General features: G+C 51.8%; 1 protein-coding gene across 1 annotated transcript; it reads right to left on the bottom strand.

The window, feature by feature from the left end:
* Positions 1-2,501: 2,501 nt before the first annotated feature.
* LOC144133392 (uncharacterized) lies at positions 2,502-11,074 on the bottom strand. The gene is made up of 4 exons (XM_077666474.1): positions 8,333-11,074; positions 7,152-7,499; positions 5,136-5,374; positions 2,502-3,402 (listed from the first exon to the last, which is right to left on the bottom strand). The coding sequence occupies exons 1-4, from the start codon at positions 10,910-10,912 to the stop codon at positions 3,063-3,065; spliced, it is 3,507 nt and encodes a 1,168-aa protein (XP_077522600.1). The 5' UTR covers positions 10,913-11,074; the 3' UTR covers positions 2,502-3,062.
* Positions 11,075-12,635: the final 1,561 nt, after the last annotated feature.

Here is a 12,635-nt window from a genome sequence, read left to right as displayed (position 1 = left end):
TCTCTAACGTGCATAAGGTGTGACTGAGGGCGAGTTGCAACTTGCCTTTTTAAACACTCGTTTAGTCAGCGGTTAACATGGAACAAGTGCCTTCACTTCACAAACGCCTCTATCTGCACGTGACGCCATGCTTCTCACCAACGATGAATATGCGACCAAGCAGTTGGCAAAAGTATCGAGCGAAGCGTTTCAAAGGAACTCAAAAATACGAGGGGTACTGTTTTTGCGCTTTCGTGCGTTTTTACAGGATGTTTACAAAGTCCCTCTTTTGGACTTCACAAATGCATGACAGCGTCGAGCGCGGCGTTTCGGGATCGAATGCGTGTGCCGGGTTCGATCACGACGCGTGTCCGAAGAGAGATAGTTTTTGAGGCTTAAAAGGCCGAGACGAACTTTCGTAGGGTCGCGGTCTAGAAAGAACGCAGGGTTCTGTGTTAATTTGGTTGAAGGTGAGTGCCGGTTGGTTTCAGGCGGTCGACAGAAACAGTGTCCTCGCCAGTGTCAGTGTCACATTGTCAGGTGTGGCAATGACAGCAGCGTCAACAGTGTCAGTCGAAGGAAACGAGAACCGCCTCTTTGCTTCAAGCGTTGTTGTCAAGATATATGACACGTTCATCTCATCTAGCAGGACGCACGTACGGCAATGAGTACTGGAACCTGCTTTTGTTTCTTGGGCGGTCAAATAGATGGGAACAAATGGCTGTTGCGTAGAAGTTAATTTGCTCCAAAACGTAAGAGGCGAGGGGAACAGGTAACAATGATAATACTGAGGCCATTTGGTTGATCATCTTACCAAACATATGCGCTACTCAGAAAACACAAGAGGACACAATGACACATGACACAAGCTCAAACTTGCAACTGTTTATTACTTCTTGAAATAGAGGGAGGGGGTATTTATACATAGACAGTATAATTATAAAAAAAAATACCATCATGCATGCACGTGACCGCTTCCATATTTCCCACTACCCCACATCTTGACTTCTGGAAAAATCGCGCCCACCTAAGAAATCTAGCGCAGCATTGTATACCCGGTGCAAACAAAATTGCATATATACCGTAGACAAAACTGTAATGTTAGGCTAGAAGAAAGAACGAACTGAAAGGGAAATAGTGAAAGCTTCTTTTATAGAAACAGCGGACAAAGGAACATGTGTAAGGACATTATCTGTCGTGCTCACAAAGATGAGATAGATGTGATAGAAATCCAGATGCGGGACAGTGCACAGTATGGAAATGGTCATGTGCATGCATGACGGTATTGATTATATGACACTGCATGTATAAATAGCACCCCCTTCCCGCCCTTTTCAATAAGTAGTAAACAGTTGTAAGTTTCATGAGTAGCAAGTCTGGGAAGAGAACAAGTCGCCCTTACCCTCACTCTGGAGAAAGTGGCTGGTTCCCCTTCCGATCCAAAGAACAAGTTTTCAACGCATCGGACTTCGTGACCTCGGAGCGAGGTAGTTTCGGGCGCCAAGTCTCCTTCTCATGTGACAACGGCAAGCCAAGAGACTGGACTCATCTTCTAAGGATTTATATTTGCGAGACTAATGTATTCCGTGACCATACATCGCGACGAAAGGGACAAAGACGGAAACACGCAGGGACACACAGTGCGCTGTAGTCATGAAATATCGTCACCAGCTCCCCCCCCCCTTTTTTTTTTCGGCAACTCTTGCCCCTTCTGTACCACACCTGTCCGCGAGGCGGACACTAAACACTTCTTTTGGACCTGCCCTTCTTTGCGTGCTATCCGGCACAAACACCTGCTCCGGTGCGCAGCGTACCCAGGCAGTCCACCGTATGTAGAATGGATTTTTGGGCCGCACCACCGGACGTTACTGGACTCCCTTCGAGAGTCCAGTAACTCCCTTCGACTCCCTTCTGGACTCCCTTAAAGAGTCCAGTGTGTGCCTATATTTGTAAATACTTTATGCCAGCAGGCGTACTCTCGCAATAAAGAAAAATTCGCTCAACTTACCTTGGAGAATGATCATTCGCACTAAATAGCTCATCTCGCAGAAATATGCTATGTGCATCCTCCTGACCTCACTAAAACCACACGCTCGCACTGATGAAAGAAGCAGGAGCAGGCATTTGCTGTTGTCCTTACGTTTCCAAGCGTCTTGTGTTCGTTCTTTTTGTTCGTTCCGCTCTGTGCCGTAGCAAAAAGGTGATCGAGATGTAAAATGCTGAGAGAGCATGCATTAAACCGTGAGAAAGCTGCATGTGCCTGCTCCTGGACAATACTGTGATGGCACTGAGCCGTGCGAAGTGATCTTCCCGATTGCAGCCTACCTCCGGCATTCAAGCAAATGTTCCTTGCACCGTCACTGAGGGCAAGCTATGGCCCGGTATAGTATAGCAGGGATATAACCAGGGTGTGGTGTATGACAAATTGCTTTCGGGACAGGTAACGCATGTTCTGGGCAGGTAACGCAAGAAACGTTGTCTAGAGCAGCAAAGTTGACAGAAAACTACTCTGGGCAACAGGCGACGATGAGCCACTTTATAAAGAAAGCCTGACAACCCCACGGGCAGTTAGCAAATTTTCCTTTTTTTTTCTCATTTCGAGAAGAAAAGCCCATGTGAACAAGAACTGCGCGCATAAGAACAGGTACCAACGCGATGCGAGCGCCTGAAGCCAGCAGGAGAGGCATTCCCTTCGCCTCTAATTTTCTCAAAACCCGCCCTCAGCAGCAACAGACGCATCGTGTTCCAGCGTGACTGCATTTCTTGCCCGCTTTTCCCAAGGACCAAGATCGTAGCTAACAGAATCCAGGCGTTGCTTGGCGACAGGCCAAGACCGGGCTCATCTTCGGATTTCCTTTCCGGATTTCCACAGTCCTTGACTTGACCGACAGTGAGCAGTGCTGAATTTCGGTTTGCACACTCCTTTCACACCAGCCCTCACTGTTAAGTCTGGTCCAGAAGTGACGTAGATGATGTTGCACGTCAGCCATACTGGGTGGTTCTCCAAGTGACCATCAAGAAGGATGAAGTGCCAGCCAGGGCTGGCCAAAAACAGCAGCATCAGCAAAGCTGGCGGACGCGGCTCAGAAGATGTCGAAGTTCTCTGTGCGGCTGGAGTTCCTGCGACGCAGTCCACCGCTGCTGACGCTGCGAAGAGGCGGTGGCGCCGTCAAGACGGCGGCGGCGGCTGCTGTGGCAGGCGGCAGCGCCGACAGCGTAGAGCTGCCGCCCAGGCTTCCCGCGACGAAGGCGGCCTCGCGGGCGGCCACTTCGTCGCTCTGGGGGCTCAGCAAGTTCCAGATGAGCGAGATGGGCGTGGCCACGAACGTGCCAAACACCAGGCGGAACATGACGACCCAGAACGGCTCGCCGCCCATGCTGGGCATCAGGGCCGCCGCCCCGCTCTCACCCTGGGCCGCGGATCTGCAGCAAGCATACCCGGGCGGCAGTGCAGTCCACACTTAAGGGGAACACGCAACCTTGTAAATGCACCGTGTACAGCAAACTCGACACTTAGGGGGAACGCTTTGTTCTCTATTGAGGCCAATAAAATTTTTCAATATTTGTTATTAACGGTTAATGAGGGACTCATCAGGAAATTGTAAGCAGCTAGAAGTCTGAAAAGAGAACGGTTTGCGACTAGTGATAAGATCATGGAAGCATTGGAAAGCACATCTATTTTTAAAGCCAGATAGTGATGGCAGATCTGAACCATGACAGAGATCACTAAGAGAATAAAAATTGGTTTCAGCGCATCTGGCAGGTCGCCTCCAGTTATGAAAGGTAGCCATATCGACATCACTCAGAAGAAAAGTACAATTCAGTTGTATCCAGCCGCTACTTATGTGGGGAGTTGGACCTTGTGAACAAGCGAGAAAACTCGAAAATGACACAAACGACAGCACAGAGATAACCGACATATCAGTTAGCGATACCGTCTCTGAAATCAAAAGGAGGAAATACTATGGCAGGATATGCAATGCGCAGGAATGATAACCAATATTTTGTTGCGATAACAAAGTGCGTACGAAGGAAGTGAACAAATAACTGTTAGGCGATACTCGATCGTTTGAATGCGTTAGCAGACAAGCCTTCTTTATATATGAGGTTGACGCACTAAAGTTCGTTATATCTGAGATCAACACACTATGTTGATTATATCCCAGGTGGCATGCTTAGGTTCGGTATATCCGAGATGGCACACTAGGTTCATTATATCCGCAGGTAACGCATGAAATATCGTTATATCCGTGGTAGCATACTGCCATCTCAGTATGTCATAGTGCTAACTTCCACGGTGGGCAGGTGGCAATGACTACTCACAGACGGCGGTTGCCATTTCCGCTTGCAAAACCACCTTCTAATGATAACAAACTAATAACTAGGTGTGGCCTAAAATATCCTTGGACAAACTAAGGATATTTGCGGAGACAGGGTTGTCGCGATCGGTTCAAGGCCAAAGATCATTGAAGAGGCGTTTGTGCTGCAGAGCGCTTCGCCCGGCTGATGACTGTGAAGATAAAAGGCTGCATGAAGCGCCAGGCATAAATCTATGGAAGAACAATTAAGCTTGTAGAAGTTCATGTCTGATGTGATTTCTAATCAGCGGTGTAACATTCATCAGGTGTTCCCTGTAACTGTGGACCACACTGTGCACTACAGCTCGCCATAAAAAGGAACACTTGGCCGGTCTTGGTTTTGAAGCGAAAAGCTTCACTGTCTAGGTAAAGCAGTCTTCGGGTAGGCAGCACAACCACCTTGAACGACCATTAGCACAACCAAGGATGGCCATGTATGAACATATGTTGTCCAGTTTGGTGTCGAACCCTTGACTCATGACCTTTAGTTGACCTTTGACATTGGGTGACCTTTGGGTTGGCCTTTGACCTTAAGAACATTCGATGGGGGTGTCGTAAGACCATGTGATACCACGTCATAGCCGCGTGGTCGTGTGGGTATACTATATAGAACGGCTGTCGCGAGCGTGTAGCGGAGCTGCCATGTACAAGCCTCAGACGCTTAGCAAGCGTGCTTGCTTTTCGCTTGCTTTTCCAGGGTTAGCAAAGTTATGCCACCGGCATTTTTTAAGGTACGATTGAACTAGCATGTTCGATTTGCACTCGATAAAGCACAAGGCGGCGCGCGCGTCACCAGACCTGGGTAGCACCAGCAGCGTCGCAGAAGGTGCCAGGTGCAGCTGCTGCAGCGTCTTGCGGTAATCCTCGCGCGAGAACTCGCGCAACGGGTTGGTGCGCGCAATGGTGAAAGGGAAGCAGCTGGGCAGGACCCTGGCCAGCAGCTCCTCCGTGTACCAGCGCACTTCGTCCAGGTACGAGTCGGTGGCGAACGACCGCAGAACCGAGCTGCCGTCCGGCAGGTTGAGCACGATACTCGTCTGTGGCGACGACAACGGGAGGTTACTTCACTTATGTGCTGCTTGCTTTTCGCACGGAAGTTAAGGAGTTATTTCACGTAATGTATGCTACTTTATGCTTATGTGGAGCTTAACGTCTGCTGTGGCATACAACTCGTCTGCATCACCCACACTCGGGACCGCCGAACAAAATTCCTCCATGACAAAAAGTAGACCATTGTTAAAGCTTTTCTTATATGAACCGGAAGCTAATCACGAGACGAAATAACAAGATCGAGAATTTTGATACCTATGATTTTTTCAGTACAGTCAATCATTAAAAAGCTGATTTTGTTCACTGTTGTGATTGGTTAGTGGAGTAATACAGGACGACGCGGATCGTGGCCTGTTGTTACCAACTGCTATTTTTTTTTTTATAAACTTGTATCTTACTTTAGAGAGTGCGCATGGGAGGGAAGCGACTTTGAAAGGCTCCGAATTAGGTTGTCGATCTGAGGTTCTTTAACGTGCGCTGGAATCGCACAGCACAGGGGCGTTTTTGCCTTTTCCCTCAATTGAAATGCGGCTGCCGAGGACAGGATTCGACCTAACGTCCCTATGCTCAGCAGCTGAACGCTACAATCACTCAGCCACCGCGGTGGGTACTTCGTAAGAAAGTATAAAGGAAAGTAGTGCGCATCTTTCGCGGAATCGTGACCTTCGTACCGCATCAGAGTCTAGGCAGGAAAAGACAGAAGACGGGTCTTTGTCCCCGTACAATGTGGAGAGGTTTACATTAGCCCTTGCGACCCCGCATTGTCTCTCAAAACTTGCATCCTTCACCCTTCCACACCCCTAGCCCGAGCAACGAATAATCCGCTCCCCGCGGTGCGGGGACAAAGGCTCGTCTCCTTCCCCTTCCTGCCTAGCGTCTGCGAAAGTGCCACAAAAAGTTGCCCGCGAGTACAGCTACATGGTGCAAGCTGTACAATCCTGAAGCATAACGCTGCACGTTTTTATCGAAAAGCATACCGGGCAGCCACACTATCACTGAGCCGACCCTGAGAGTCAGCAGATGGCAGGGCGAGACTGAAATGATTACAGGTATTGGAACTGATCGTCCGTTTCCAACACGGAGTGATCTAGGCTGCCTAACTTAGTTTCTGTTTGTTTTGTTTTTATTAACTCTCTGTTCTCTGCCATTTTTCATGAACCCGTCGTTTTTGCTACCGCCCTTCGTAATTCCTCCTGGCCCTTACGGCTTCAACAAATTGAATTAAATTAAAGCGGCTTCCCCACAACGCCCGGTAATTTTCAAACAAGGAAACAATTATGGACCCGCCGCGGTGGATCAGTGGTTAGGGCGCTCGGCTACTGATCCGGAGTTCCCGGGTTCGAACCCGACCGCGGCGGCTGCGTTTTTATGGAGGCAAAACGCTAAGGCGCCCGTGTTCTGTGCGATGTCAGTGCACGTTAAAGAACCCCAGGTGGTCGAAATTATACCGGAGACCTCCACTACGGCACCTCTTTCTTCTTTTACTCCCCCTTTATCCCTTCCGTTACGGCGCGGTTCAGGTGTCCAACTATATATGAGACAGATACTGCGTCATTTTCTTCCCCGAAAACCAATTATTATTATTATCAAAACAATTATGGTTAGCACGTCTTTCCTTTCGTTACAAGTACGAGAAAGCTATGCAGTGTGTCTTTGTAGCTGGGTGATTCAGCTCAGCAGTATAGTTTGTTGTAATGTTTTCTCGTTTGAAGTCTACGCCACCCCAACAGGGCTCTTAACAAAGCCCGTTGGCTGGATTCTTGCCTGATCCCCGTGTTTGTCGCTGCGTCCCGTCGGTGTGAAGCTGGCCGACTTGCGGAGACAAGAGGCGTGCGAGGGGTCAGTGCTCAGGGTTTGGCCCAAGCGACTCGCTGACGGTCGGCTCCGGGCCCTGTTGCGGATGTTGGTGCCGGACACAGAGATGCGGTGGGTCGTCTTCGGGCTTTCGGTCACAATTTCGCCGCCCATGGCGCTCTTCTCGGTGTCCTCTTCCTTCAGCTCGTTTATGGTGACGTGCACATGCTGCTTGCTATGCGAGGTAGCTGGCGTAGCCACCTCCGGCGCTCCGCCATCTGCCTGGGTCACCGTAGGGGGCGCAGTGGTTGCTGGAACCTTGGGCCAGATACGCGCATGCAGCGATTAACCACTTTGCTTTGTATACAGGAGAGTCGACATAAAATTCCACGTGCTACAATATCACACATGTCGGATTTAGGTTTTCTCGCCGGTTAGCCAAAGCGTGTGGTTTAGCCTGAGGCCGCTACGCGAGGGGCAAGCTGACGGATCGGAAGGGCTCCCGCGCTACCCCACAGGGAGAGAAATATCTTTTCTGTGACGTTTGGTCCAGCATCAATACAACAGACATCAGCAGCAAATAATGCAGTTGCATTGAAGCGCGTTCATGGCAACGCCGTGTTCGCAGTTCAAATTGGGCTCTGGGAAAGGGCACGTTTGTGAGCTTTTGTTGAACTGAGCCAAACGTTGGAACCTGCTTATACGGAACCATGACATCTCGCAAAAACGTCTATTGAATAAAAAAACAAGAAAAAAGTATTACTGGACCCAGATGCGACTCCTAGTCCTGCATGGGCGCCAGTAGTGGGGATCAACCAACCATTGCTGGCTGGTCCTCAGGTCGTGTGGGTGGCAAGAAGAGAATGCCCTGATGTTAATTACTAACAGCGCAAGAAAGGCAGACGCGACACAAACGAAAGCGCCGTTCTGTCTCTGCCACGCCATGTGATAGTACTCCAACCCCCCCAGAAATTAGACAGAGGCGGCCAAGCCAAAGGTAAATGAAGAACAGGGCTTGTAACTGCCGCGTAGGACAACTGCTTGCTCGCCGACAGAGGAAGCTAGGGAGGCAGATAGTGACAGCAGGCGGTGCAATGTCCCGTCATGCGACTTCAAAGGTCGCCTCTTGTAGCCTTCCAGGCTGCACTTACCTTGTGAATATTCGAGCGTGACGGGTTGGGGCCGTCAGCGACGACGCTCAGAGACATGGTGTGGCCTTCCACGTCGTTCATGGTGCGAACGATGTTGTTCAGCGAGTCTTCGACACCGCCTCGGTAGAGAAGGGCCCGCCTGGACGCCGTGCGCGCCATCTCGTCCATCCAGTCGATGTCAGTCTTCAAGGCTGCAGCCGAAGGCGTCCTGCGGGTCGCCATTTCCTCGTCGACGGTCTCGTCGTCGCCGTCACTGTCCAGCAGGCGCTGATACGGAGGTCCCCTGGCTGCAGCAGTCTTTCTGTCTTTTCCGCGTGGTACCTTTCTTGCTGCAGCGCTTTCATCGCTAGTGTGCTGCGCGGCGCCGAACACGAGACCTTCGTCCAGCTGGGAGTTGCTGGCAGTCAAAAACTCCTTACTTTTGATGGGACTCGCGGGTCTCGCATTCTTCGGCGTACGGGCCGGTCCTACGACCTGCGTTGTCGGTGGCTTCGCTTCGGGCTCACTCTTTCCTGCTGACTTGGGCAGTGGCTCCGCGGTATCCTTGACCTCTGCCTGGGCCGCCGCAGACGAAGGTGGCTGCAATTGAGGGACTGGTGGCGATGCCGGAAGGCAAGAGTCGTTCGCGACAGTCTCTTCCTCGGTGATGGTGTCGATTCCCTGTCTCATGTGCACCATGGAAAAGTTTGGTTCAAGAACTGACGGAACAGGCAGCGGGTGCGGGATTTGACTCTGGGTGCGGGGCCCGTTCTCTGGTGATTTCGCGCGGTTGTCATTGGACGAGCCCTTGGGCTTCTTCGCTTTTTTCTCAGCAGAAGCAGGCTTGGTAGCCTGTGAGGCGAGAGCACCAGACTCGAACTGCTTAATTTTTTCTGCTAGTCCGTGGACACCAGTGTCTTGGTCCTTCGCTGCACCGGCGGTTTTTTTAGATCCGGCAGCTTTCTTCGTGTCTCCGGCCACTTGGTCCTTGGCCGCAGACTCTCGTGGTTTCTTCCGCTTTTCCGAGCCCCGCTTGCCTTGTTGCTGCTGTGCGTCCGAAGAACGTGGCTGTTTCTGAGAGCGCGGGCTCGAGGTCTTTCGCTTCGTTGACTGTTCCCTCTCGTCTGCCTGCTCGTCTTGCAAAGCCGCTATGGCTTCGGGAGCATCACCCACGTTGGTTTGCAGGCTTTCCAATTGGCATGTCCTCTTGGATGGCTCTTCCTGTCTTCTCTTCTCCTTCTTTGGCTGCCCGTCGGTAGCCCTTGACGGCACGGCTTCGGATTTGACGACTTGCTTCTGCTTCTTCTGCGCCACTTCTGGCTGTCTCCGTGCTTCCACAGCAGACGCCTTGGTCGCCTCAACAGATGTGTCCGGTGACTTCGAGCGGGAGTGTTCACACTGTGAGCTTCCCAGCACTTTTTCGGCAAACTCTTGCGCGAGAACTGCGAATTTTACGAGCAGGGCGGGACCGTCTAACACGTCATCCAGCAACGAGTCGATTTCGTCGTCCGCAACCAAGGGCGCGTCGGAATGCTCGATTTTTCGAACAGCTTCCGCTGCTGGCGGAGGCGGCGGTGGAGGAGGCTGCTGGGGCGGCATGGTGGCGTTCACCTCGTCTTTGCCCTTAGACGCCTTCGCTCCCTTCGGAGAGGCCTGGTCGTCGATACTGCCTTCCACCTCGGAGGCGGTCTCACCTTTGTCATTTACGGTCGCTTTGCCTCTCTCTCTGCCGACAGAAGCTCCCCCAGCAGGATCATCGCGAGGACTTTCGCAACGCTCTACCAGCGGCAGAGACAACACCTTCTTGTCCGCGGTGTCCGCTATCAAAGACAAAAGGTCGCCAACCAGCTCGCCGTGAACTTTGGCCGCTGCGTGCATGGTGGCATCCGGGACGCTAGTCACTTCCTCCATGGTGGCCAACCTCTGCAGAAGGCCGCTGTAAGACCGCCTAGCGTCCATGTTGATCTGCGTCGACTGCTCAGCAAGCACGACAATGCTGGTCTGCACGTTGGCCTCGTGTCTTTTCAATTTCTTCTTGCGCCGCTCACCCTTGCTACGCTTGGCAAGGGCGCCGCCTTCGGTCGGCGGAGGTTGCTGCTGCGGCGGCGCGGCTCCGGCACCATCGCTGACGACCGGTGCGGCGCCGGCGGCTGAATTGAGGCGCGCAGCCGAGGACTGGCGGTTTAGACGCATCATGCGGTCCACTGAGAGGCTCGCCTCACTCACGTTGCGCATGTCCGAGTCGACCTTCTTCAGGTTGCAGGCGGCCATGAGCGAAGCCAGCCTGTCGCCGAACGATATCGGATCCGTGAAGCCCACCACGGACGCCTCGAGATTCCCCCTCGAACTGATGAAGAACGTCGAGGGGATGGCCGTCACGGGGTACACCAGGGTGAACTGGCGGCACGCGTTGCTGTTGGCCCTGAGTCGTATGGGCACGCAGCCCATGACGTCCAGCAGCTTGTTCACCTCGGGGTCCTCGAAGGTGGTGCGCATGTTGTGCGAGGCCATGTCGTCGCCCTCGACGAACACGAGCAGCAGGACCCGGCGGCTGTGGGCCTCGGCGATGGCCTGCAGCATGTTGCCGCTGAACCACCGCATGGCGACGGCCAATTTTGGGCGGACCGCGGGACCTGACGAGTAGTTCTCGCGGTTCACGTCATCTTACGCACTGGGCGCATCGGCAAACGGCGTCGCCGCCACCGCTCCGGCGCCGAATTTTGCACGGGCCCGCCCAGGCCCAGGCATAATGACGGCCGGTCCTCTTTCCTTTTCCTCCTCTTCTACGGCCTCCATTGCTGAGCTGAACGCGCTGTGCAGTGTTCAGTCGCGGGCATCTCTATCTTCAGCAAAACTGAATCGGAAGAAGTGTGCTGTTTAAAATGCCTAATTACTTCGAAAGCTGTGGCTTTGTTCATATCACACAGCCTCCGAACAAGAAGCGCTAAAAGCAGTTTATCTAGTGGTCTTTTATGGAAGAGAGCAGCCATGTGGCACGAAACAGCCACGAGCACCTCGTCACGCGGTGATTGATGGACTGTATCAGGCCACCCGCCTTAAAAAATCATTAATGAGGCAATGTACATTGCCTCATTAAGTCGTGGCCTAGTGGTCTTAGCGTCCGCCTCGGCTGCGGGAGGTGGTTGGTTCGAAACCCACCACCGGACACCCACCGGTAAAAATGGGTACAAGCCACCCCCGGCCCGGCGCCCGGCTTCTTCAGGGGTGTGTGCTTGGAGGAGGCTCCGCAAACCCCGCTGCTCCCCTTCGGGGGCAAACCCAGATTCGAACAACTCAGCCTGCAAAGGTGGCAACCAGCGCTGACATCAGCGTGACACTGATGTCCTTCGTCAGAAGCGATTCAGAGTATCACTGCTTTCTGGCTGTCCGACCTTGTGAGGAAAGGCAATGTGCATTGCAGCAATGTACATTGCCTCATTAATGATTTTTAGGCGCTCTCTTCGTGGACAGCAATATTTTCATTTTTATTATTATTTTATTACTGTTTTATAGCAAGTAGGCCGTTTATTAAAAAAATATTTGCGGGCGAAGTCCGTCTGCGCAACTTCCCTCGGACTGAGGAGTGGGAAAGGCCTGGCACCCGTCTTGAACCACAGCTATACGTGCGTTGTCATTCCACCGCTCCGGTGATACGGCACTTGCGTTATCTTTTGTACTCGCCGCTGTACGCCCTCAGCGGGGCTGTACACGCCTTTTGATTCGGTAATGCAGGCTGAAGTATACTTGGGGCGTTGTATAGAAGCGACACGGATGAAACAGGGCTATGGTGCTGGCTGGGAAAAAGAAAAAATATTGCTGAACGCTTATTTGCTTTTTTTAACGTATACGCTATAGTAGTATTTTCCTCACGCGAAAAAAAAAGTTACAGGCAATACCGTTTTCTTTTATGCTGTTGCCAGGAAAGTCCCAAATGAAAAAAAAATCCCTAAAAATTTTCCAGTGGTCTATTAATAAACTGTAGTGCTGCTACTTTTTTGTTGAGGGAAAGCTTGGAATGAGGGAAAGCTCATTTGTAGACCGAGCTTAATCAGTATTACTCAAAATAATGCCGTTTGCATGAACTCGACAGAATGCGGGTCGAGTAGGTTAATCGAGAAAAAGAACGAATTTTGAAAAAGAGGCGTGACTAGAAGTGTTTAGACCCTCATACATCACTAACGTAGCGACCCATAATGCTGTCTGAAGAGAGATAAACGAGTTTATTGTATAGCACAACTCACAGCATTCAGCGCAAATCGCAACCACATGTTTTGACAGATCACCCTTTGTGACAAGGTGCGATTTCCATCGGTCCTCGGATTCC

Source organism: Amblyomma americanum, chromosome 5 (genome assembly GCF_052857255.1).
Source record: "Amblyomma americanum isolate KBUSLIRL-KWMA chromosome 5, ASM5285725v1, whole genome shotgun sequence".
Lineage (NCBI taxonomy): Eukaryota > Metazoa > Arthropoda > Arachnida > Ixodida > Ixodidae > Amblyomma > Amblyomma americanum.
The sequence above is the reverse complement of the archived record's forward strand: the minus strand, read 5'-3'. Positions and strand labels throughout refer to the sequence as shown.